General features: G+C 44.0%; 1 protein-coding gene across 1 annotated transcript in view; it reads left to right on the top strand.

Annotated features, from left to right (window-relative positions):
• Window positions 1–4,236: 4,236 nt before the first annotated feature.
• Window positions 4,237–27,663, top strand: part of LOC149318584 (scavenger receptor cysteine-rich domain-containing protein DMBT1-like) — a 31,147-nt gene continuing 7,720 nt past the window's right edge. The window contains exons 1-13 of the mRNA XM_089508334.1: window positions 4,237–4,546; window positions 6,788–6,817; window positions 7,305–7,349; window positions 8,641–8,952; window positions 11,033–11,050; window positions 12,132–12,149; window positions 13,409–13,720; window positions 16,111–16,144; window positions 18,041–18,082; window positions 19,365–19,409; window positions 20,417–20,727; window positions 22,899–23,123; window positions 23,830–23,969. Coding sequence (XP_089364460.1) covers window positions 4,237–4,546; window positions 6,788–6,817; window positions 7,305–7,349; window positions 8,641–8,952; window positions 11,033–11,050; window positions 12,132–12,149; window positions 13,409–13,720; window positions 16,111–16,144; window positions 18,041–18,082; window positions 19,365–19,409; window positions 20,417–20,727; window positions 22,899–23,123; window positions 23,830–23,969 — 1,842 coding nt within the window. The remainder of the gene's footprint in view (window positions 4,547–6,787; window positions 6,818–7,304; window positions 7,350–8,640; window positions 8,953–11,032; window positions 11,051–12,131; window positions 12,150–13,408; window positions 13,721–16,110; window positions 16,145–18,040; window positions 18,083–19,364; window positions 19,410–20,416; window positions 20,728–22,898; window positions 23,124–23,829; window positions 23,970–27,663) is intronic.

The raw sequence follows: 27,663 nt of genomic DNA, 5'->3' as shown, positions 1-27,663 counted from the left end.
TTTTCTCAAGCATTGCTGTTATCCTGGAACTCCTCTCCCTTGTGGAGGGAGAAAGGGGATCACTGACCAAGTGGAGGTTTCTGTGCTGGCTCATGACTTCCACATCTGTGGTACAGTGAATCAGTTCTGGCTTTTATTATGAACATTAAAAGACTTATCTAAGATGCTGGCCCTCTCTGATAAATAGGTTTAGCACTTTGAATAGTGCCTTTAATGGTTGTACCAAACCCCAGAATGGATTCACTGCCCATTGATATGGGATTGACTTGCTGACTTTGAGTGACTTACTACAAAAATCTGACAAAGTTGCTTTGTGGACTACAATCCCCAGATTTACTCAGATGTCATGGCCACTGACAGTGAAAGGCATGGGTATTTTGGGAGTTGTAGCCTAAAAAGTAAATGTGTCAAGCTCTGCTTACCATCTATGGTATTCTGAGAGTTGAAGTACAAACATGAACTTTGCCAAGCTCTGCTTACCACAGTATACACGAATCAACTTCATAAGGTGTTTGGATTGTGACAGACAACCACTGCATCACACCTCCACTCTTGACATGTGTGGTCAAAATTTACAGTTTTAAGATCACATAGCTGGTTCACATGTTGTCTGTTACCCATTGGCCAGCTCTTCCCCTTATGGCAGTTGACCTGTGCTTTGCCCCAGGAGCTCATTCCCATGCCATTTTGGTATGTATTTGAATAACTACAACCATAAAGGAAAGGAAATTCACTTTGGGAATTTTCTACAGTTTCTACTGCTAGTCTGCTAATCCTTGGGGAAAAGCTAATTTCCTTTATGAGCTTCTCACATGGTCTGGGCTCCTTGGTGACTGCAGCAGATCAAACTGGGGGGAAGGAACACTAAACCTTTTTTTTTTTATCTTAATGGAAGAAGATTTATTTCCTCTTGTCAGAGAAATTGCTCTGCAATACTTGAATGAAGAATTCTTTAAGTATTATCAGACTTTGTACGTCTCACTCCAGAGGTCCATTCCATCTATTGGAAAGTACCTGGCACATCTTCTTTTGCATTCTTCTGCCATTTTAACCAGACTGATATCATCTGGTCACATATGTCCCCATTTTTATGTGTTGAATGTTAGAGGGTATGAGATTATTATCAGAAGAACAAAGCAAAAATGTATAGTAGTCCATCAGAGTTCCTATATTCTTTCATTTTGTTACTATCATTTCTTCCTTCACAGCTGAAATATATAAACCAAGTAAGTCCTTTTATATTTATGAATCTGTTCTCCGTATGTACATATTTTATCTCTTTTCCAGCATACAAAAAGTGCTGAGGATTTCCTCATACACTGAAATGCAGTAAAGAGACATAAAGGGACAGTGTGTAAGGCCCTTGGCTGATATGAAAGGAGATGCCAGAATGTGTAGAATCTTGCTGATTTATTTCTTTATTCATATCTTGCCCTTCTCCCAGCATGGCAGTTTCATGTTCATGATTCAGATTCAAATTCATTTCCATTGATTTTATTATGCAAAAGCAAGTGTATAAAGCCAAGCTTCTGAAATGTGAGCAATTTACCAATTTCTGGATTTGCATGAGTTCTTTGTCTTGTAGCTCTCCAGCTGGTTTCTGTCACTATTGGACAATCATTTTAGTTTTATGTAACTTGGTTGTTGATATTTTCTAAAACTGTCATTGAACTTGATTTTGGTGAGGAAAGGCTTTTGTATAAACATGGATTACAGATGTTAACCATCACCTTTTAAAAATTTCTTCCAGCTTCAACCAATGGAGATTGTGAGTATTTCACAAGTTTCAGGGTATTTCCTTTAAAGTAATAAAATGACCTTAATTTAATTTAATACAAAGTAGTCATTTAAATTTCTTGGACAATCTGAATAAAGTGTTTTGCATATAGTCTTTGAATGTAAAGCTTGGTCTTGATATCTTGTTTAAAATGATTCAGCTGTTCAAATCAATGCAATATCCTCAGATTCATATCACAAAATTATGTTTTAGACCCTAAATTTTTGAATCATGCATGTTTAATTGTTGCAATGTGATCTAACTATTCCAAACTGGTAATTTCTGAAAATTTACAAATTCAACCACAAGCAGTCATCAAAGCATGAAGCTTCAGATGTGACAAAATAAAGAGTTTTTCATACACATAGGGACTGGTCAGAATGCTCTTGGTGACTTAGGCTTGCACTACCAGGGGCTACACAACTGTAAATGCTTCTTATACCATTGGGCAAAGAGGTATCAAGTCTCTCCTTGTGCAATTGTTTCTCCTCAGTTGCACAATAGCAAATGAAGGACACTTTGCTATAATTTTACCCCCAGATCCCAATGACTGTGGCTTAGCCAGAATGAACAATAGGAAATCTCCCTCCAAGCCCATTGCCTAGCTGCAGCTATCATCTCTGCAAATTCATGTAAATAATCTTATAGAACTTTATGCCCATCCCCAGAGGTCAAGAGGACCCTGGCCACTATGGCAGAGGTCCAGCCCAGTTTTTAACCATCCACCCTCTGAAACTCACCTTAAAAGCCAGTCAGCCATCCAGAGCAGTGGAGGTCTCCTGCTGCTGAGTGAGGCACTGAAGGATGGCATGACCAGCCTCCTCTTGCCAATGGGCAATGATGTGATGGAGAGTTGTGACAGATTTGCACAGGGGTCCCTGCTTCTGCTCCCCATAGCACTGCTTCCTGTCAGGAAGGGGCATATTAATCTGCACAGAACTCTGTCATTGTGGATGGCTGACTAGTTTTTTAAAAGGGCTTCAGAGACAATATTGTTATAACTGCACTGACCAAGCAGTGGTTCAGTGATGCCTCATGACTTCCGTTTTCACTGGAGCAGCAAATCTGTTCTGACTTTTAGTATGAACTTTAAACAAGACTTTGGACTCTCCTGCAAATAGGTTTAGCACCATGAAGCTTTAAGGTTTCACTAAAACTCAGAGTGGATTCACTGTTGTCCGAATTATGGTACTTAAACAAAAGAACTACAAAGGAAGATTTGAAAGACAAATAGCAGAATTGCAGTGTATCCACAGAACCCAGATCATCGGCTGTGGGTTGAACAGAGATCATGGTTTCCTGGCCCACTATACACATTCCAACACTATCTAGACCTCATCCTCTTGGGAGCACCCTTGACCAGTTCATCCCATCTCCTCTCTGGTTCCCACACTACATTCCAATATTCATTCATATGGTTATCTGTTACTTGCCTTTAGACAACTTCCTTCCTCTTACATTTGCCGCCTAACAACCATCATTAAAACAGAACTTGCCACCTCATCTCCATATCCAAAAGATTTTTAATTTCAGTTCACATGCTCTCACACACACACCCAGCTTATACAAGTCTGTTTCTGGTCTCCTTACTCCAAACATGCATCTGAGGAAACAGACTGAAATCTATGAAACTTCTTTCTTTCTATTAGTTTCAAAGGTGCTACAAGGTCCCTTTGCATCCTGATTTTCCAAACTAACACAGGCTGTGTCTTTGAATCCTGCCTATTGATGTGGGACTCACCAGCTGACTTTGGGCAACTCACTACTAAAACATGTCAAAGTTGCTTTCTGGACTACAATTCCCAGAATGCCTCAGATTGTATGGCCACTGGCAGTGAATAGTATGATATTCTGGTAGTTGTAGTCTAAAAAACTTGGCTGCATTTGCATTGCAGAAATAATGCAATTTGATACCACATTAGCTGCCATGGCTCCATCCTTTGGAATCCAGGGATTTCTGGTTTGTTGTGGCAGCAGAGCTCTCTGACAGAGAAGGTTAAATATCTTGCAAAACTACAGAATCCCAGAATTCCATAGCATTGAGCCATGGTCACTAAAGTGGTGTCAAACTGTATTATTTCTGCAGTGCAGATGCAACCCCTAACAGGTTCTGTTTACCATCTATGGTACTCTGAGAACTGTAGTATGCTTCTTACCATAACATACATAAATAAACTTGTTACAGTATTTGAATACACAGCTGCTTCATAACACCTCCACACCTGATAGGTGTGGTGAAATTGCAGGGGAGACAATACAGCCACAAGCGCAAATGAGAACACAAAGCAGTAATAGGGCCCTAAATCTAACTTAAGACGTTGTTGCTGACTAATAATTTGCCAGTCATTGCTTGTAAAATGTGTATGTGTTTTCAGTGTCAAAATGGTGATATAGATGTCTTCAATGCTATTTTTTTAAAATACTGTTAACATCTCCTCTCTCCCCCCCCCCTTAAAGACATGACTTTCTACTTGAAGGATGGCCCAAATCAGTGTGCTGGTCGTGTTGAAGTATTTTACTTTATGAGCTGGCGAACTGTGATTTGCAGTGAAGGATGGGACATAAATGATGCTGAGGTTGCATGCCAGCAACTTGGATGTGGCCACGCTCTTGCTGCTGTGACTAATGGCCTTTTCGGAGAAGGAAAGGGTGGCCCATTGATGACAAAAGTAGATTGCTTTATATGGGATAGTGATTTGTTATCTTGTCCTCACGAGTATCGACCTGCCACATGTGGAAGCTACAAGCATGCTGGTGTTATATGCTCAGGTACCTTTTGTTCTCTTTCACAGTATAAAAATCCTCATTGACCTTTTTATGGGAATTCCCTCCCCCATGATCTTTACCCTGCCTGAATAGGGATTGCTTTCTTTAGAAAAATGCATTTATATTTGGGATGGGAACTTGCTGCCCTCCCAATGTTAATTGATCCTATCAATTCTCACTGTTGGCCATGTTGGCTAGAGAGTTTATCACATGTGAAGAAAATCAAGGGTTTAAACAGATATTATCCAGCAATATTTCTGCAATCGTGGTGAAGATTTTTCACACGCATCATGATTAAAAATGACTTATTTTGGTAATAACCAGCAACGAATCATTCACAGGGCAATCCTGTGAATGATTTGTTGCTGGTTATTCCCTGGTCATTCCTGGGATAAGTCATCTTTAATCACAATCGCATGTGAAAATCTTTACCATGATCACATGAATATAGCTGGATAATGCCCGTTTAAACCCCCAGTTTTCCCCAAGTGATAAAGTCTGAGGACTGAGTGGAACGTCAGTCCTGTAACGTCAAGATTCCTAAGAGGGGAACAGCCATGATTTATGCTATGTTTCCTGCAGCTAATTTCATTCATCTTATATGAAATCTAAGAATGAGATAACTAATTCAAAATTTCAGTCACTAAAAAAGATATGATTCCTTTCTAAATCTGTAGCAACCTGAACAGTTTGTGGTATGGTTATATTGCAGGCTGTTGTTATTGTTTTAAGTACAAACAATGTCAGGAATCCTGTATCAGAGTTACAAATGTGCTTAGAAGTTACATAGAAACTGTGAAAGTCCCCTAATCTGCACTTACCAGGAAGCAACATGATCAACAGGAATCTGTTCCCCTGTTACTTGGAAAGCAGTAGGCTACCTCCCCCTCCCTCCGCATGATTTCCAGTGTGAGGGGGAATTGCAACAAGGGCCCTGATTCTGCCTGTCACACCAGAGATCACTCATGAGAGAAACCAGGACCATCAGCCCTCCACCTTGTTACTCAGGAACAAGGGAGTAAATCCCCATCAATCACAGCAGCTCCTGCTGGTAAATGCAAATGTGGGGTCAGCTTAGGATTCATTGTGTAGCAGCATAGTTACGGTACTATGTGATATATAAGTGTCATACAGGATTCCATCCACTCTTTTTCAAAGAATCAGGGCTTCTCTCTTTTCATATATTCATTTCTTTTTAAAAAAATGTGAAAGTTAATTGTGAACTAGAGTTCACAAAGTTTGGATAGATATTCTATTAGGATTTGAATTAGTTTTGAATCCTTCCTGGTTCTTTTAGAAACAGTTCTGGCTGCTACTTATTTAGAAATAGCTGCTCACATTTTACTATTCATATTGTTTATCAGATATTGTAGAGAGCAGAGAACAACGTTTGTCCTATGCTGTCAGTACAATTCAAGGCCCCAGAAAGATATCTACTTTGGTTCACAGGAATGGTTCTGAGGAAAACACATGGAAGTCATACCATTAGAAAGATCTCTGACTAAACTAGTTTTCCAGCTGCTGGCTAGGAAAATTATTGTTGGTTCTTGCTTTCAGGGCCCTTCCACACTACGTAACTGAAGCAGTGTGATTCCCCTTTAACAGCCATCTCCACATCCTATGGAATTGTGAGATCTGCAATTTATGGAGGGAGCACTTGCAATTCTTAGCCAGGGAGGTCTAGTGCTTTTCCAAACTGCAAACCCCAGCTTTCCATTGGAGGTTGCAATAACACTTAACATAGAACCAGAATGCTATAACTGTGTAATATGAAATTCTGACTCTGGTGCAGTCTTTTGCAAAACATGCCTCCATATGAATAACTTGAGAATAATCAGTTTCAGAAGATGAACATCAGAAAAGTCTTCTTACCTGCAATCCTCAAGTCAGTTTACACACTAGAATTGCTCTCTGTTGCTAATAAGGCTGTTTTGCTGAACTTCACTGAAAGATTACATACTGTACGAAGGTGGGGAGATCCCATCCCCTATGACCTTTGCCACTGTTGCATTACTGAGGTTTGACAGTGAAACAGTGGCAGCAGCCATACACTTTTGCTTGATTTGGCTTAGCACAAGCTTTCTTTTGAAGTGTGAAGTGTGAGATGGTTTGATGGTTCAACAGCAGCAGGGAATGTTCCATTTTTATGTTTGAGAAAAGTGAGAAAGGAGAGTGACTTTTCAGTTCACAAATAGTCAAGCAATTTCTGGAAATATTTGAACTTCTTCCTGTCTCCATTCACAGATTCTGGACTGACACCACCTACCCTGACATGTAAGTTATAATTTATGTTTTATCACAATTTTTGAGGACATCAGAATAGGGTAATTGTTCTGTTGTTGTTGTTTGTTGAAAACACTCTTTCCCTGTACACTGTTATTGTTGAACATCAGCTGTGTAATCCAGGTTGCTGAGCATTTTGTATAATCAAACTGAGTACCCACTAAAGGTAGAAAGAAAATTTTAAAATATTTGGGAAATTGTCATAATTCTCTTTCCTGAGAGGACAGAAACCAAATAAGGAGAATCCCAAACTGGCAAAAATCTTTACCAATTAAGACTGATTCTGTATGAACAATGCACATGAGCTTGCATTTCAAATTGTATTTTCTGCATAGAAAATGACTTTTTATATGCAGGATAGTTGTCCTCTGTGAGGACATCAGGGGATTTAAATATATTATGTATGTGGAAAAACTTCAATTTAATAATAACTTCCTTGATTTTGTTTTGAAAAATTATCATTCTACTATACCAACAGCATCATTAAGACCATCATCAACCACAGTGACACCTACAACTCCAGGTATGCCATTTTGGGCCACATGCTGGGAATGTAGCAATACATTACTGTAATGATCTATATCAGTGATTCCCAAACTCTGGTCTTCCAAGTGTTTTTGAATCCCTAACCATTGGCCAAAGTGGCTGAGGCTTCTAGGAACTGAAGTCCAAAACAGCTAGAGGACCAAAATATGGGAACCACTGGTCTATACACAAGTAAATCCCATTGAGTTCAGTGGGGCCTACCCTTTAGTAAATGTGTGTAAGATTATGAAGGCGCGGGACAGCCTGCCCCAAAAGAACAGTCTCCTGGCGCCCTGGTTTGCTCCGCGGAGAAGCTACAGCCTCCAGATCGCAGGACCTCCTCACGGAGCAAAAAGAACCCACAAAAAGTGGGTTCTTCTTGCAGCGTCACAATGATGCTGGGACGTCCGGATGCTAGGCACCCATCACATCAAAATGGCAGTGCCCATCTGTACGAGGGGCAAGGGGCATCTGGAAGTGCCACCCCTTGCACGTCATGACAGTGCCCTATAGCACCCATCCAGAACAGGCCTAAGATTTCTAAATTCAGAGAGAAGAAGGGATTGAATTTAAATTAAATATAGTACACAGATGGGTATGACTTAAAGCCTCTACAGACCAACATAAAGAGCCAGCGTAAGGGCAGAGTGTGGCTGTGGTGACCACAGACTAGCAACCCTGACTCCACCCCCAAACTGCCCACCTGACCAGATAGCAGGCAGTTTCACGGCATGTTTTCGGCACAGCATTTACATGTGCTGTGCCAAAGAAGTAGGAAAAAGGTGCCAGCACAGCTGTTACGCACCCATTCCGCAGTGCAAAAAGGAACTGTTTTTTTTCTTTTTGTGCCATGGAAAGGCCAGATCAGGGCTGCAGCATGTAGTCGCCCAGATCCGGCGAGGAAAGGGGTGGCTACAGGCCACTCCAAAGGGGTGGTCTGTTGAGCCCCTCAGTTAAGTAGGAGTCATGTATAACTACTGGAACAGTATTGGAGAGAGGCTGCTTAATCCATTCACCTCCAGCTATCTTCTTCATTCAGAATTATCCCCAACCATCTTTGCCCAAATTACCCGTGCAGTCGACAGATGATGGAAATTTCAGTCCAACAGCATCTGGAGGGCTGCACATTTAAATTTAAAACATGGATAGCCTTAAATAATTGCCAAGCAAAGTTTCGTCTTCCAAGAGTTCACATGTTCTATGAGTTTGTGGGAATAAACATAGAAGTTCATTCTTGAGCTTAGTCAGGTTAAAACCACATTGATCTATTTGCTTTTTGTCTTCCACAGGACTGTCCCTGAGACTAGCTGACACCTACAACTACTGTGAGGGGCGTGTGGAAATTTATTATGAAGGTGCCTGGGGAACCGTTTGTGGCAACAACTGGGATCTCAAGAACGCACAGGTTGTCTGCAGGCAGCTTGGATGTGGGAATGCTGTGGCAGTAGTGCCTTGGCCTCGGTTTGGTCAGGGCTCAGGAAGAATCCTCCTAGATGATGTCCAGTGTGAGGGGGATGAAGCCTACCTGTGGGAGTGCAAGAACTTTGGATGGGGTGTACATAACTGCAGTCATCAACAGGATGCCACCATTCTCTGCGAAGGTAGGTCCTGATTTTCTCAAGCACTGCAGCTGTCCTGGAACTCCTCTTCCCTTTGGAGGGAGAAAGGGGATCACTGACCAAGTGGAGGCTTCAGTACTGGCTCATGACTTCCCTGTCAGTGAGGCATCTGGTCTCTCTTTTAGTACACATTTTAAAGGAGATTCTGATCCCTTCCTGCAAATACGTTTAGCACTTTGAATAGCTTCTTTAAAGTCTGAACTAAAACTCAGAATGGATTCACTGCCCTTTGATATGGAAATCACCAGGTACCTTTGAGCAACTTACTACAAAAGCCCGGCAAAGTTGCTTTCTGGACTACAATTTTCAGAATTCCTCAGATGGCATGGCCGCTGTAAAGGAATGGTATGAGTATTCTAGGAATTTTTGTCAAGCTCTGTTTACCCTATATGCTATTCTGTACATTATAGTACAAAAAGAAACATTGCTTATCACAGAATACTTGAATCAACCCTGCAAGGTATTTATTTTGATGTTGACAGACATCCACTTCATCTCACCTTCATACCAGTTAAGAAATTCTTCTTCCTGGTACAGGTGATCAAATTATTATCCTTGGCTAGTTTGATAAAGCATCTGTATTATCTTGCCAAGTACCTTCTAGTTCAGACACATCGTTGTTTACTGACTCTATCCATCCCTTTATTATTCTGCATTCCCTTGCCCTTTGGGTATTTATTTAGGCAACTATAATCATGTAGGGAAGGAGATTCAAATGGGAAGGTTCTACAATTAGTCTGCCTGTCTCCAGTGAAGATCACAGTTCCTTGAGAGCTCCTCACATGTTCTGACCTCTTTGGTGATTGCAGTGGATCAAACTGTTGAAGGAGGAAACAATAACCCTGCTTTTTATGTCATGAAAGAACATTTCTTTTGTGTTCTTACTGAAATTATTTTGCAGCATAACACTTGAGTGAAGAATTATTTAAGTATTATTAAAGTTTAATTTGGATGTCTCGCTCCAGAAGTGCATTCTGGTTATTGAGAAGAACTTAGCACAAGCATGATTTTGCATTCTTCCAATGGGTTCGTTCTAATGGAGACTACCAATAGCATTCACATACTTGACTCCAATTTCATTTGTTATAAAGCAGACAATGAAAAAAGCCTATTCCAGTAAAGGATTTAAATGTTACTCTGAAAACTAAGGCAGGGTACAGACCGCCCCAAAAGGGCGGTCTGCTCACACCCTGATTTGCTCTGCGAAGAAGCCACAGCAGACAAACCGTGCGGCTTCCTCACAGAGCAAAAAAACCCCACAAAAAGTGGGTTCTTCTTGCGGCGCCATTATGATGCCACAGTGTGCCAATGATACACTCACAACATCATTATGGTGCTGCAACATGCGGACACTAGCCATCTGTCACGTCAAAATGGCGCCGCCCATCTGTACAGGGTGTCCCCCATTGTTACGCCCTCGTCATGTGTTAGGGTTGAGGCACGTGTGGGAGGAGTGCCCTCGGCCAACTTCTAGCATGTGACAAGGGCGCCCTATAGGCCCATCTGGACCAGGCCTAAGATGCATAACCTCCAACTATCCCAATTTTGTGCCAGTACTGTAGCCACTCATTCACAGTCGCAAGGTTGTGGGTTCAATACCAGCTAGGGGCTCATGGTTGATTCAACCTGGCATTCTTCTGTTGTTACTAAAATGAGTACACAGCTTGTTGTGGGCAATTAGCTTACTCATTGTAAACCACTTAGGGAGTGCTTAAGTGCATGGATAAGTGGTATAGAAATGTATTTGCTATTGCTAACTTGTATTATTGCTGTGTGCCTTCAAGTCATTTCTAATTCATGGTGACCCAAAGGCAAACATCATGGAGTTTTCTTGGTAGAATTTCAGAGCTTGTATGTTCTTCCTCATGAACAACCTTTTCCGTCTTAAGCAGCCTGATAACAGTTGACCACATGTGTCCCATGTTTTCATCTCTTGAATGGTAGAAAGTAGGAGAATTTTCAAAGAACAAAGTAGCCCATCCCCCTCAAAAAGATATAGACTAGTATTCCATTACAGTTGCCATATTCTTACGTTTTGTTATTGTAATTTCTTTCTTAACAGCTGAAATCTCTAAACCAAGTAAGTCTTCCATTTATATCTATTAATCCTTTCTTTAGTCTTGCATTGATTTAATCTCTTTTCAAGTGTCCTTGGAGGAGACTAGGCAGTACCAAGTCTCTCAGATTCTTCCAGCCAAGATGACCAGTGCTGGCTGAAAAATTCAGAGAGCTTTATTCCAAAAATGTAAATTTAAGCACTCCTCTCTATCTTGTGATTCTGATTAAAATTGTCTCCACATACCCTCAGAAATTCTACAGTTTGTAACAAGAAGGAAACTTTCAGTCGTACCAATGGAGATAATCTCCAACAGCAACTGCCAGCTTTTCCATCATTTTTAAAAGCCCTTCCAAGTATTCTTGGGCTCATGGTGGCCAATCCCCAGATTTTCCACTGAGCTATTTTAGCTCCCCCATCCCATGACACATTCAAACCAGAAGCAACTTTAATTTGGGATGTGAGGGATATGGAAAAAGGTGAACCCCTCCACCTCTGGCAGAGGACATGTCAGGCCCTGTTATCAAGCGACATTGTCCACTTCTGCCCTAGAAGAATCCATGCCCTGAAATCTTTTAATAATTTTACTAGAAGAATTAAAATCTGGGCATTTCATCCTTCTACAAAGTGGAAATGATTCTACTTTCAGTGGATCACAGCATGTACAGGGAGGAAAAATTCCACCCAATTCCTCTATGGGAGAGGAAATTGCTATTACAAATGACTTGTCAGTATATTGTCTTTTTTAAAAAGCTATTATGATTTGGGTGTTTTAGAGATTATAATCAGGGTTGTATCTGGACAACTTAGCAATGACTTTACACTACCACACAAATCCATTTCAATTAATTTTATTGTTAAAAAGCAAGTGTACAAAGCCAAGTTCTAAAATGTGAACAACCTATCAATTTCTAGGTTTGCCTTGGTTCTTTCTCTTGTAGCTCTCTGGCTGGTTTATATCACTTTTGGATGGTTTAGTTTTATGTAATTTAGCTGTTAATATATTCTAAAACTGTTGCTGAACTGAATTTTGGTGAAGAAAGGGATTATTTTGAGTAAACATGGATTACAGATGTTAACCATCACTTTTTAAAATTTCTTCCAGTTGGAACTGAAGGAGATGGTGAGTCCTTCCCATGTTTTAGGGTATTTCCTTTTAAATAATTAATTGACCTTAATTTAATTTAACATGAAGTAGCAATTTAAACAACTTAGAGAATCTAAATAAAGTGTTTTGCATGAAACCTTTTGAATGCAAACATTGGTCTTGATATCTTATTTAAACTGCTTTACCTTTTCAGATCAATGCTTTTTCCTCTGATTCATATCACAAAGTTGTATTTTAAACCTGACATTTTTAAATTGTGCATATTTATAAAATGGTTGCAATGTGATCAAATTATTCTGAGCTCTCGTAATTTTAGAAAATTTGTAAATTCAAACTTAAACAGTCATCAAACCATCAAGCTACAAACATCACAGTATAAAGAGCTTTTTACATTCATAGAGATGGGACGGAATAATCCTGGTGATTTAGGCTTGCAGTACCAGGGACTACACAAGCATACGTTGGTCTTATCCCCTTGTGCAAAGAGGTATTAAGTACCTCCTTGTCCAATTGTTTTTCCTGAGTTACACAATGGCAGGTGGAACTCACTTTGGCATAGTCCTATCCCTGGACTCTAATGATTGTGGATTAGCCAGGGGAGCTGGGAGATCTCCCTCAAAGTCCACTGCCTTAATGCAGCTATCATCTCCTGAAACTCCACATAAATATTCTTGTAGACCTTTATGCCCCCCCACCCAGCATTCAAGAGGATCTTGGCTACTATGGCAAAGGTCCAGCCTCAGACTTATAGCCCAGTGTTGTAGCTATGTTTTAACCTCTCATCCACCCCCTGAAACCCACCTTAAAAGCCAGTCAGCCATCCAGAGCAATGGGGGCCTATGCTGCCGCCAAGTGCAATACTGCAGACTGGCATGACCAGCTCCTTCCTTCCAATGGACAATGCTATGATGGAGATTTGTGATGAGTCTCCACAGGGGTCCCTGGTTCTGCTCCCTATAGCAATGCTTGGTGGTGGGAGGGACTGATCACATCATTCTGCAGTTCCCTGCTGAGAAGCAGCACAGACATCTGTTTCTCTGAACAGCTGAATCTTGTGCAGTGGAGGCAATGCTGCCATGATTGAAAATGAACACAGAAGTAGTTATGAGGTCTTATGTCTAACTTAAGATATTGTAAATGACTAACAGGAAGTCAGTCCTACTTGTAAATTGTGGTTTTTAAATTTTTTAATAAAAGTGTTAAAATGATAACATATATGTTTGCAATGCTATTTTGTGGAAATAGTTTTATCATCTCTTCCCCCTCCCTCAAAGTCCTGTCTTTTCAGCTGGAGGATGGCCCAAATCAGTGTGCTGGTCGCGTGGAAATCACTTACTTTGCAAGCTGGAGAACTGTGGTCTGCAGTGAAGGATGGGACATAAATGATGCTGAGGTCATTTGCCAGCAACTTGGTTGTGGCCATGCTCTTGCTGCTGTGACCAATGGCCTTTTTGGAGAAGGAAAGGGTGGCCCTTTGATGACAAAAGTAGATTGCTCTATATGGGACAGTGATTTGTTGTACTGTCCTCATGAGGATCGGCCTGCCACATGTGGGGACTACAAGCACGCTGGTGTTATATGCTCAGGTACCTGTTGTTCTTTGGCACTATGAAATTCCTCATTGGCCTTCTTATGGAAATTCCCCGCTTCCCATGTTCCTTCCCATCTCATTGGGATTTGGCTTATTCAGAAGGATGCACTTATAACTGCATTTATATTTGTAGTGGGAACTTGTAGCCCTCCCCAGGTTAAAGTTATTGATCGCATCTTCTCTCACCATTGACCAGACTGGCTAGGATTGGGGAAAACTTCACTCCAGTCACCTCAGGGTTGTTCACAGCTTTCCAGCCATGATATATCCTGATATGTCTTATCCCTGATGTCATTCATCTTAAATGAAGGTTAAAGATGGTATATAGTCAGCCCTATACATTAATTGGAGTTATGGGGTGTAGGATCCCTGTAAAAGTAGAAAACCCGCAAATAAAAAAAGCCACACATTTTTTTAACCTGAGGGAAAATGTTTCTAGGAATCTTTAGGTCTTCCAATTGCTAATCAATGGTCAGCAACTGCTGGAAACTGATCATAGAATCAACCTGAAGGCCTTACAAGTGACTAGAGAAGTGTTTTCTCCAGGAATCTCCAGGTCTTGTGTGACTCTGTGGTCAATGTCAGGCAGAGTGATGTTGGAGGACCTAAACATTCCTAGAGAACACATATTAATCAAATCCTCAAATAATCAAAATTTTCAAAAGTCAAATCCACAAATGCGGAGGGCTGACTGTATTACTAAATAAGATTCAACATTTCAGTTAGTAAACAAAATCTGATTCCTTTCTAAATAAGTAGGTCATCCCATTGGGAAAATCCCTGAATAAGAGTTTTCCAGCTTCCAGACAGGAAAATTAATGCAGATGTTCACTTTCAAGGCTCTTCCACACTACACAATTATAGCACTACGATTGCCGTTTTACAGCTATGTCAACATCCAATGGAGTCCTGGGACTTGCAGTTTATGGAGGGAGCATTTGGAATCCTTAGCCAGGGAGCTCTAGTGCCTTCTCAAAATGCAAACTCCAGACTGCCATTGGAAGTTGCAATAACACTAAGGGCTCATTCTCACTTACCATTTAAACTGTTTTGTAATGAGGTTTTGATCCAGATCGTTGATTCAATTCCACTGTGGCATCATTCCTACCATGAAAGAGGATCTTTTGGATTCAGGGTTTGTTTGTCTTTTGCACCCCACTTATATTTGTGCTGCAATGCCCCCCCCCTTTTAAATGCCAATCAAGCTGATCGCATCACTGCATCGTTGGTGACATGGCCAAGCATAATGTTGGCAACACAGCCAGCTACATGAGGATACTTTGTGGTGCTCCCCCCCCCCCCCATCAACTTTCTTTATTTCCATTCACTTTCTAGCCTTGTAGCCGCATGGCCATGATAGGTAACCCCTCACTTTAGTTCTTCTACAGGATAATGAGAAATCACATTTCCAATTCAAAAAATTATTTTAAAAAAAATACCCACACAACAGATCCCCCTTCAAAAGAAAAGCAAAAAATACATTTAACCTCTTACAGTGGAGAAACGATCATGGCCAGATTTAGAAGGAATCGATCAGTGTAAAGATGGAAAATTAAAAATTCACCTCACTTACAAAGGGCAGTGCTAAAAAAAAGTGGCAGATTTCAAGCAGTCAAATGCTGGATGGGCGACACCCCTTGCCAATCCCTCCAGTGAAATGGGATTCTGATCTGAAGGTCCTTCCCACTTGTTGAGCACACTTGTGATTCGGTTCTTCTCAAAAGAACCTCTTGAAAAGTGCTATCAAATAAAAGTGAGTTTTCTGCGTTTACTTCACTTTCACGGAACTCTATCGTATCAGAATCGAGTTGAAACCAGCGAGAAGTGAGGATGATGGACATTTAACACGATTTGCAATTCGAAGTAAATCATAGTGGGAATGCGATCTAAATGTAGAATCGGAATGATGCAATTGTGTAATGTGAAACTCTCACCTTCTTGCAGTCTTCTCCAAAGTATGCCTCCATGAGAACAATTGGGGAATAACCAAGTTCAGAATGTCAAAAAAGTTGTCTTACTTGCAACCCTCAAGTCAACTTACATGTTAGAGTTACTATTTGTTGCTAATACGGCTGTTTTGCTGAACTTGACTGAAAGATGACATTCAGTGGGAGGGTGGGGAAATCTCATTCCCTATCCTTTGCCACTACTGCAACACTGAGTTTCGACAATTACAGCAGTGGCAGCCTTGCAGTCTTACTTGATTTGGCTTATCACAAGCTTTCTTTTGAAGTGCGAAGTGTAGGATGGTCTGGAGGTTCAACAGCAGCAGAGAATATTCCATTTTTATATTTGAGAAAAGAGAGAAAGGAGGGTGACTTTTCAATTCACAAATAGTCAAGCAATTCTTTGAAGTATTTGAGCTTCTTTCTATCTCCATTACAGATTCTGGACTGACACCACCTAACCTGACATGTGAGTTATAATTTATGCTTTATTACCATTTTTGAGGACATCAGAATATTCTGTTTCTTACTGCCCTGCTGTTGTTGTTGTTGTTTGTTGTAAGCATTCTTCCCTTGTACACTGCAATCTGTACACATCATTTGTGCAATGCAGGTTACTGAACATTTTGTATAATCAAACTGAGGGTGGCAATACCCACTAGAAGTAGAAAGAAAACATTAAAATATTTGGGAAATGTTCATAATTCTCTTTCCTAAAGGGACAGAATCCTAATAAGCCGAATCCAAGACCAGCAAAAATCTTTACAGATTGGGACTTATCCTGTATGAAAAATGCACATGAGGTTGCAATTCAGATTGCATTTTCTGCATAGAAATGTGCAAAAAAATTATTTTATGTTGAGGAAACTGATGTTTTCTGAACCAAAAAAGGTGCCCGTATACATTTTGTTTGGCACAAACCAGTTCTGAAATGGGAATAGTCTGCCAAAATTGCAATTTTTGATGACTTATTATAAGTGATAAAATTATTTGTTCTTGCCTTCATTCACACAGAATGCCTCATCTTTACATCTGCACACACAGGAATCTTCATCTTGTTCATTGCAGAATACGAAGGGGAAACTGAATGCAGTAGCTCATGTTGCCCATTCTTTTTCTGTATGAACACTGCCCCTGAAAAAATTCTCTGATACTTCTGAATTTTGCCAGGATGATATCTAACATCCACTGAATTATTACGCAGTTTAAATAGTTGCCAGTAAACTGTATCAGCTACTTAGGCCCAGTACAGACCACTGCTTTGCAGCGGCCTGGGGCCAATTTTAGGGTTCCGGAGCATGCAGTATCCACACTCTCCAGAACCCTAACACGTAACATTATCGCCACATTTGTAAATGCCCCTCCCCAGCAGCCACACTGACCAATGGAGCTCTGTTTTGTTGGCAGTCAGGATGCAGCAGCAGGATGCACTTCCAGGCCCCGTCTCCCAGGCAATCTCTGAAATAAGAGTAGCTGTCACATTTTCTTGCTTCTGGTTGTCACACTACAAACTACTGCGGGAGGTGAGCAGGCTGGAAATGTCCTCCTGCTGTGCCCCAATGGCAAGCAGAACAGCTTTTCATCAATCAGTATATCTGCTGATGGTTAGGTAGATCGAGGGAATCAGATCAGTAGACATGACTGCATCTATGATATAGGATCTCAGCATTAATTTTACCAAATGAAAATTCAAATGCTTATGGAAGAAAGGATCAGATTTGTTCTATGTGGAGAGGATTATTTTGATGGCATTTATCTGATAGAGGCATTCATGCAGTCTTGAGATTAATGTAAAGGACTCATATCCAGATTATACAATATTATCATGTCATTCTTAAGAGAAATGTCTTTTAAAAAATAAAAATAAATTCTGTACTTGTGCTGAATGCTATTTTTATCCAACCTGAGTTAGAGTATTTATGGTGCGGGACAGACCGCCCGAAAAAGGTGGCCTCCTAGAGGCCTAATTTCCTCTGGAGGGAAGCCGCAGCCACCAAACTGCATGGCTTCCCTCTGGAGGAAAAAGAACCCAGAAAAACCAGGTTCTTTTTGCACTGCAGCACCAATGTAATGAGTGCGCAACTGGCGACGCACTGTGACTTTCAGATGCCATGCGACACTTACGTAACAATGGTGGCTCCCATGTACATGGGATGCCGCCATTGTTACAACACCATGCCGTGCTAGGGTTAGGGACCGTGCAGTTGCTGCGCGGTCCCTAACCCTAAAATCAGGGCCAGCACAGCGCATTTGCACGGTCTATACCACACCTATATATTTTATATACTGCAAAAAACCTGAGTTTAATAATAACCTCCCTGTTTTATTTTTAAAAATTATCATTCTACTATAACACCAGCATCGTCAAGCCCATCATCAACCACAGTGACACCTACAACTCCAGGTAAGTCATTTTGGGCGATATGCTTGGAACTTAGCAATACATTTCTATAATAGTCTATTTAAAAGAAAGTCCCATTGAGTTCAATGTGGGCTAATCCTTAGTAAATTGTGCTTTCTATACAAAAAAAACCTATGCACATTTTGTTTTGCATTAATCAGTCCTGAAATGGGAATAGTCTCCCAAAACTGCAATTTTTGATTACTTTCTTGGGGCAAGGAAAAACATAGTAAAATTATTTGTTCTTGCTTACATTCACAAAGAACACCTCATCTTCTCAGCTGCATCTGCATAGACAGGAATCCCCATCTACTCTTTCCAGAATAGCAAGAGGAGGCTGCATGCAGTACCTAACGTTGCCCATCCTTTTTCTTCATGAACTATTCCCCTGCAAATGTTCTCCTATAGTTCTGGATTTTGCCAGGTAGATATATAACATCCACTGAATTATTGCACAGTTTAAATAGCTGCCAATATCCTGTATCAGCTACTTAGTTAAATATATTTTACTAAACAGACTAAAATAAGTAACTTCTTCTGGCCCAACCACCCCCTTCCCCAATATTTCAGTTATGGATTTATAGCCTAGAGTAACAGATCCATGACTGCTCCATACTCTGTATTCCTGATTGTGGCACTATCGCCACATTCATAAATGTTTCTTCCCAGGCTGCTTTAACAGCCAGCAGCCATATTGAGCAACAGAGCTCTGTTCTGGTAGTGATCAGAATGCAGCAGGATGACATTTCCAGGCCCCAGGCCCCCAGCAATCTGTGGAGTTGTCACAGGTTCCTGCTTCTGGTTGTGACACCACAGATTGTTGCCAGGGAGGAGCTAGAAAGGTCCTCCTGCTGTGCCCCAATGGCAAATAGAACAGATTTTCATCATTAGGTATATCTGCTGGTGGTTCAGATAGATAGAGGGAGTTGTGACTGCATCTATGATGTTGGATCTCAGCATTGATTTTACCAAATGAAAATTAAAATGCATATGAGAGAAAAGATCAGATTTGTTCTACATGGAGAAGACTCCTTTAACAGCATGTATCTGATAGAGGCATTCATGCAGTCTGGAGATTAATGGAAAGGGCTAATATCCAGATTATGCAATATTCATCTTGTTATTACTTAAGAGAAATGTATTTAAAATAAAAAAAAATCTGTACTTGTGTTGAATGTTACTTTATACAACCTGAGTTAGAGGGTTTATATACTGTATATACTTGGAAAAACCTGAATTTAATAATAAACCTCCTTGGTTTTATTTTAAAAACTATTTACCATAACACCAACATCATCAAGACCATCATCAACCACGGTGACACCTACAACTCCAGATAGGTATTGGGTTATGTGCTGGGAACATAGCAATGCATTTCTATAATGGTCTACTTAAAAGTCCCATTGAGTTCAGTGGGGCCTACTGCTTCGTAAATGGATGTAAGGTTACTAAAGTTTCAAAGTTCATAGAAAATATGAGATTAAATCTAAATTAAATAGTAAACATGTGGGTTAGTTAAGTAGGTTCCAAGTTTAACCACTGGAACAGCATTAGAGAGTGACTACTTAGTCTTTTCCTCTCCAGCCATATTGTTCATTCAGAATTATCCCCAACCAGTTTTACCCAACTTATGATGTTCCAGGTAATAATAGGATTTATTTATTTATATGCCACCCAATCACTGGGAATCCGGGTGGCTTACAACAGAGGGGATAATAGACAGTTCCCTGCCCTCAGGCTTACAATCAAAAAAGACACGACACAAAAGGAGAAGGGAATGGTGGGGGGGAGGGGAGCAGGTCCGGCATTCTTCTCTCCCTCTGAGGCCTGGACCAAGGCAGATGGACTGGAGGCCGGGCCCGATGGCATTCGGCCTGTCCTTTCACTCCCAGGCCAGAAGATGACAGTTGGAAAGAGGGAGGGGAGGGCTCTTCCTCTTCAGGCCCGATAGCGTTGGGCCTGTCCATTCGCTCCCTCTAAGGCCAGAAGATGACAGTTGGAAAGAGGGAGGGGAGGGCTCTTCCTTTTCAGGCCTAATGGTGTTGGGCCTGTCCTTTCACTCCCTCCCAGGCCAGAAGATGACAGGTACAGTTAAATTGCTAGTCTCATCATGCTCACCATTATCTGTGCAGTCAACAGATGAAGGGAATTGCAGTCCAGAAGCATCTGGAGAGCTACACATTCATCTTCCCTGACTTAAAACGGGTCTTGTCTTAAATAATTGCCAAGCAAAGTTTGGTCTTCCAAGAGTTCACATGTTCTATGAGATAACAGGATTGAACATAGATGCGCATTCTAGAGCCAAATCAGCACATTAATTTGTTTACTTTTTGTCTTCCACAGGACTGTCCCTGAGACTAGCTGACACCTACAACTACTGTGAGGGGCGTGTGGAAATTTATTATGAAGGTGCCTGGGGAACCGTTTGTGGCAACAACTGGGATCTCAAGAACGCACAGGTTGTCTGCAGGCAGCTTGGATGTGGGAATGCTGTGGCAGTAGTGCCTTGGCCTCGGTTTGGTCAGGGCTCAGGAAGAATCCTCCTAGATGATGTCCAGTGTGAGGGGGATGAAGCCTACCTGTGGGAGTGCAAGAACCTTGGATGGGGTGTATATAACTGCAGTCATCAACAGGATGCCACCATTCTCTGCGAAGGTAGGTCCTGATTTTCTCAAGCACTGCAGCTGTCCTGGAACTCCTCTTCCCTTTGGAGGGAGAAAGGGGATCACTGACCAAGTGGAGGCTTCAGTACTGGCTCATGACTTCCCTGTCAGTGAGGCATCTGGTCTCTCTTTTAGTACACATTTTAAAGGAGATTCTGATCCCTTCCTGCAAATACGTTTAGCACTTTGAATAGCTTCTTCAAAGTCTGAACTAAAACTCAGAATGGATTCACTGCCCGTTGACATGGGGATCACCAGCTACCTTTGAGCAGCTTACTACAAAATCCTGGCAAAGTAGCTTTCTGGACTACAATTTTCAGAATTCCTCAGATGGCATGGCCGCTGTAAAGGAATGGTATGAGTATTCTAGGAATTTTTGTCAAGCTCAGTTTACCCTCTATGCTATTCTGGGCATTATAGTACAAAAAGTAACATTGCCAAGCTGTGTTTATAACAGCATACTTGAATCAACCCCACATAAGGTATTTATTTTGATGTTGACACACATCCACTTCATCACATCTTCATACCAGGTGTGCTGAAATTCTTCTTCCTAACTTGGCCAAATGGTACAGGTGATTAAATTACTACCCGTAACTAGTTTGATGAGCCATATGGACAGGTTGCTTACCTGTAACGGTATTTCTTCGAGTGGTCATCTGCAAATTCATACAAATGGGTTTTACTGCGCCTGCGCAGTGCTGTTCGGAATCGTCTAGAATCACTGAGCAAAGTACACTTTGCAACAATAAGAAATTTTTTGGCGGTAACCCCGCCCCTCCTCTATAAAGCCCCGGTTCCCGCTCTTTTCCCCAGTTCCGAATATTTCCGCCAAGAAGGCGATAGTGAAGAAGCCAATGAGCAGGACACCGAGGGGAGGATGGGCGGGATTTGTATGAATTCGCAGATGACCACTCGAAGAAATACCGTTACAGGTAAGCAACCTGTCCTTCTTCTTCGTGGTCTCTGCGAATCATACAAATGGGTTAGACTGGCAAGCTTAGGTAAACGGAGGAGGGAGTGTCCTGACAACCAAGCTATGACAAATCACAGGTCCATTTATTGAAACAATAAAGGAGTTTGCATAAAAAGAGTCAGTGTCTCAATCTGCATTATACATGACATCAGCCTGCAAAATTTTTCAAAGGGCAACTCAAGACCCTGAGAGTTTTAACCTCTCAAACCTGCATAACCACAACCATCAATATTGCAGCATTTGAGGAGGCATCATATGGACCTTAAACAGCAATTGCAATGTATAACATGAACAACAGACCGAATGAAAACAGGTGGATTATAATGCAACATCAACCATCAGAATCATTAATAGTGCCCATTAATGTAAACCCGACACCAAAACTGCCCTCCCGAAGTCTGCGTCTTGTCTGGATCTGGTGTCCAGCCAATAATGCTTAACAAAGGTTAGGGGCTGGGACCAAACCGCAGCCTTACACACATTATCTAGAGAAATTCCTGCAAGGAAGGCAGAAGATGCAGCTACCGCCCTGGTCGCATGCGACCGTACCCTGGCTGGCAAAGGCTTTCCTGCTAACTCATAGCAGAGATGGATGGTATTGGCCACCCACTTGGAGAGTCTCTGGGAAGATACCAGTAGTCCCTTTCTAGGCTCCGAGTAACACTGGAAAAGTCTGTCGGAGCGACTCGAATCCGCAGTCCTCTGCAAGTAGAACGCCAGGGCTCTGCGAACATCCAACATATGCAGACCCCGCTCCTCAGTGGTGGTCGGATTCGACGCCAGGGTAGGCAAGACAATGTCCTGACACATATGAAAAAATGATACCACCTTCGGAAGGAACGTGATATCAGTTCGGAGCACCACCTTGTCCCTATGGAACCGAAGGAAGGGCTCATCCCTCCGTAAAGCACAAAGTTCCCCTGCCCTTCGGGCAGAAGTGATAGCCACTAGGAAGACAGTCTTCCAAGTCAATAATCTCAAGTCAGTAGTGGCTAAAGGTTCAAACGGCCTGGACTGAAGAGCAGATAGTACAACGTCCAAATTCCAAGCCGGGGTAGGCGCCGAAACTTGGGGATGCAGGTTATTGCACCCCTTTAAAAAGTTTTTGACTAGAGGGTCCCTGAAAAAGGAAGGTAAACCATTATATTGGAAATAGGAACAAATGGCCGAGAGATAACATTTAACAGACACAAGGCACAGCCCAGCATCCACCAACGACATGAGGAACTCCAGCACCACCGGCACTGTGACACGCTCCGGTGTCAGCTCCTTCTCCTCCAAGAATCGGAGAAACCTTCCGCCACTTGGAAGCATAGGACCTCTGCGTAGCCGGTCTCTGTGCTGCCCGGATCACTCTCTGTACCGAGAGCGGAAGCGAAATCAGCGGCGAAGCCTCCAAGCCACCATCGGTAGTGAGTCGATGTCCGGGTGCCGAACCCTCCCATCCTGGAGAGTCAGAAGGTCCGGGCGCGGTTCCAACCGAAGAAAGTCGTTCTCGGAGAGGTGAAGAAGAGACGGAAACCACAGTTGTCTCGGCCACCACGGGGTGATGAGGATCGCGTTGACATGGTCCCTCGACATCTTGGAGATCACTCTGGTGAGGAGAGGAAACGGAGGAAAGGCGTAGAGAGTCTCCCCGGACCAATCAAAAGCGAATGCGTCTCCGAGAGAATCCTCGTGCCGCATCCGAGAACAAAACTGTGGGCAATGTCTGTTGGAGGCCATTGCAAAAAGGTCGATCCGCGGAGTTCCCCACCAGCGAAACAGGCCGCGGACCGTCTGCGGATGTAGTCTCCATTCGTGGCAAGTCGAGACTGTCCTGCTCAACTGATCCGCCAAGGTATTCTCGTCTCCTGGCAGGTGAATAGCCTGGAGACGGATCCCTCTCAGTATGCACCAATCCCAAATTCTCAGAGTTAAGTCCAGGAGCGTCGTCGACTTGGTGCCCCCCTGTTTGTTGATGTAGTACATTACAGTTGTATTGTCTGTTCTGAGGAGGACGACCTTGCCTGTGATGTTGGATTCGAAGGCCTTCAGGGCCTTCTCGACGGCCAACATCTCCAATGCGTTGATGTGGAGACTGGATTCCTGCAGGGACCATCTGTCCCTTATACATAGGTCCAGGAGATGAGCGCCCCAACCGTCCAGCGATGCATCCGTCGTCAGAGTCACCTGTGGTTGAGGCTGAACAAAGGGCAATCCGATGCAAACGTTGTGGGAGTCTAGCCACCATGATAGGGAGGCGGCGACCGGTCTCGGTATGGTCAGCCACTTGCCTGGCGGATCCGACATGGGGTCGAAGACTGAGAGGAACCATGACTGAAGAGGCCACATTCGCAACCGAGCCCACGGGGTCACAAACGTGGTGGAAGCCATATGTCCTAGGGCGACCTGGACGTCCCTGGCCCTTATCCTCCTGTGAGATTGGACGGCCCTCACCGCAAGCAAAAGGGCCGAAAAACGGTCTTGAGGAAGATATGCAATGCATTCTTCGGAGTCGAGGACGGAGCCGATGAAACGGACCTGCTTGGTTGGCGACAGGTGAGACTTTTCCAGGTTGACTATGAGTCCCAAACTTGACAGGAGGTCCAGTGCAAAGCGGATGGATTCCTGAAGGTCTTCCCGAGAGGGAGCCGCAAACAGCCAATCGTCCAGGTAAGGGAAGACCTTGAAGCCCTTCCGGTGGAGGTATGCGACTACTGGCGCCATGCACTTTGTGAAGACCCTCGGTGCCGTGGCTAAGCCAAACGGGAGAACATTGTAATGGTAGGCGTCGGAGCTGATGGCGAAGGCGAGGAACCTCCGGTGGGAGTCTCGGATCCCTACGTGAAAATAAGCATCCTTGAGATCCAACGTCGCGAACCAGAGTCCCTGGTGGAGTAAAGGCAAAATTGAGGCTAATGTTACCATTCGAAAACGTCTGTAATGCAAAAAGGAATTGAGTCCCCTCAAGTCCAATATCGGTCTAAACCCGCCATCTGGTTTCGGCACTGTAAAGTACCTAGAAAAAAAGGATCTGGAACATAGTTCAGGTGGCAAAGGGGAAATAGCCGCTTTTTGAAGGAGAGAGCGCACTTCGTCGAGAAGGGTGCCCGAGGGGGCGGTGGAAATAAAAGCTCCGGTGGGGGGGAGCTCTTCGAACTCGAGGGTATAGCCCCTTCGGACGATGTTCAAGACCCAAGAGTCGGTAGTAATGGAGGCCCACACGTTGAAAAAAGGTCTAAGGATGTTCAAAAAGACGGGGCCGGGTGGAACGAAGTGCGCGGGGGGGCTTCATGCCCTCTTTTTAGGTTGATCAGCCTCCTGTCTTCGGCCCTTACGGTATTTAGGAGGGTAGGACCGGCGGCCAGATGGAGAGGAAGATTGGGAGGGGTATCTCTGGCGTTGAGAACCCTGTTGGCCAAATTGACGGTCTTGATAAAAAGGCCTTTGGGACTGACCTTGCTGGTGCTGCCACAGACGCGGGCGCCTGCAGAACTGGGGAGCGTTGGGAGCCGACATGCCATGTTTTCTCGCTGCCGCCTTCAATCTAAACTTTCTGTTGAGTTTATCATCGGTCTCGGCATGAAACAGGCCCGAATCGTCAATCGGCATCTCTTCAATCGTGGCGCGGACACCTTGGTTTAGGTCCGATCCACGAAGCCAGGCATGCCGACGCAGCGCGATGGAAGCTGCCATGGACCTGCCCGTGCATTCCGCGAGATTCCTCGACGCGGTGATCAGCCAGCTCCCGATTGAGTGAGCTTCGTCTCTGATCTCTGCCAACGTGCGCTGTGACTCATCCGGGACATCAGGAATTATCGGCGAAATCCCCTCCATGAGGGTTTGAACATAAGCCCCCATGCAAGCAGTATAATTTATAGCTTTGACAGCCAATGCCGATGCAGTGTAGGACTTCCTCGCCAAAGCGTCAATCTTCTTAGCCTCTTTATCTAAGGGAAAGGAAGACTGACGTTGAGAGGGGGTGTGCTGAGCACCCTCGACGATCGAGGAGTTCTGACGAGGATGAGCCATCAACCAGGGAGCATTTGGGGCGGAGACCCTATAAAGGGACTCTATCTTGCGCGGCGGGCCCAGCAGGGAGGCTGGAGTATCCCAGGAACGCTTGACCAGGGACTCCATCGAAGGCAGCAGTGGTATCAACGGAGGGGTCTGCATCTTGCCCTGGACCCGTCGCTCGATCGGGTCCTTGGCGAGCTCCTCTGGGTATGCCAGCTCGATGTCGAGGGCGCGGGACATCTTGATGACGTGCTCTGTGAACGACCTCACGTCATCTGTAGGAGAGGCAGGGTCAGGCTGGTGAAGGGCCAAAGACAGAGCATCAGAGCGGTCATCTCCGTCCGAAGGAACGTCAGATTCTGCTGGAGGTTCCGGTTCCGAATCCGACGGGATGATCTGCAAGGCGGACTTCGTCTTGTGCTCTGGTCTATGGCGTGTCGGAGAACGGGACCGAGCTGAAGGTCCAGCCGCAGCCTCTTCCTGGTACCGGAAACGGTCTGGTGGAAATTTAAGCATGGCCACGTCCCTAGGAACCGCCATGTAAAATCTGTCGGTCTCAGAATCATAAAAGTAGGCATCATCATCAGGCTCGCGCACAGGTGACGGGGAGGGGGACCTCCTCAGGTCAGCCATAGGAGCTCCCTCTCTTCCAGGTCAACGCGTGGAACCGTCACAGGGTCAGAAGGACCAGTCGTCGCTGTCTGTCCAGTAGCGGAGTATGAGGTGTCTGCGGTGTCAAGCCGATCCCCAACGGAGCCATCACGGGGAGTACGGTGTCTGGAATGGAGAGCCTCAGAGGAGGTGCGGTGGCGCTCTTGAGATGGTGGGGAGCTCGAACGAGACCGAGGACGGTCCCGACCACCTTCCTTGGTGACAGTAGAAGTCGAACGTGACTTAGTCTTGGCCTTTTTTGCGGGTGGAGCTTCCGGGGTAGAGACATCGGTGGAGGGAAGTCTCTTCTTAGAAGATGACTCACGGGGTGTCTCCGGTGGAAAGAACGGAATCGGCACTTCCGAGACTCTCGTGGTCGACTTGTCCTTGGAAGAGGAGCCCGACTTGGAGCCCGACTTGGAGCCCGTAGTGTGATCCTTGGAGGTCTTGGTCCCCTTAGAAGACTTCTTTCCAGACTTTACCTCCTTGGGGCCGGGATCGGGAGAAACTGCCCTGCGGGACTTATGGTCAGTGGCTGCCCGCTTCTCCTTCGACTTCGAACTTGTCGGGGTCGGTGCGGGGATGGATTCCGCTTGTTCATGGGCAGACTTAGAAGCGGCACTGGGTTTCGAGGAACCACGGGCCGCAGCGGGGGCCGGACCCATCCGCCCAAGATCATGGGCCGCAGAGACCAAAGCCGGTGGAGCGCTGGCCGGGCTAGCATGGGCGGAGGTTGGAGGAGCCGCCGAAGACACCGAGGGAGCAGATGAGGGGCGAGGGTCCCCCTCCCGGATCTTCCCCTGGGCAATGGCGGAAGTTAGCCGGGATTCCCGGTTTTTCCTCGCTTGAGAAGACATGGACTTACACATCCCGCAAGCCTTTGCATCGTGATCCCTTCCCAGGCAGAGAAGACACGACGAGTGAGGATCCTGAACGGGGACCTTTCCCCCGCAAACGTCACATTTCTTAAACGGAGGCGACATCCTACCAAAATCGAAGGTGAACAGTCCAGTGGTCGAGAAACGAGGTCAACAGTCCAATGGTCAAGCCGGGGGGGAAGCAGAAAAAGGCAAATCCAGAAGACGGTCCGAGTCAAAAGCCAAAAACAGTGATTCAAGAACAAACTAGCGAGAGCAAAGTTCCAAACAGCAGCCAAGCGCGGCGGAAAAATGGAACTGGGGAAAAGAGCGGGAACCGGGGCTTTATAGAGGAGGGGCGGGGTTACCGCCAAAAAGTTTCTTATTGTTGCAAAGTGTACTTTGCCCAGTGATTCTAGACGATTCCGAACAGCACTGCGCAGGC

The sequence above is a fragment of the Sceloporus occidentalis genome, unplaced genomic scaffold, assembly GCF_023333645.1.
Source record: "Sceloporus occidentalis isolate IW3139 unplaced genomic scaffold, rSceOcc1.0.p SCAF_2, whole genome shotgun sequence".
NCBI classification, from domain to species: domain Eukaryota; kingdom Metazoa; phylum Chordata; class Lepidosauria; order Squamata; family Phrynosomatidae; genus Sceloporus; species Sceloporus occidentalis.
This window is presented reverse-complemented; position numbering and strand designations above follow the sequence as displayed.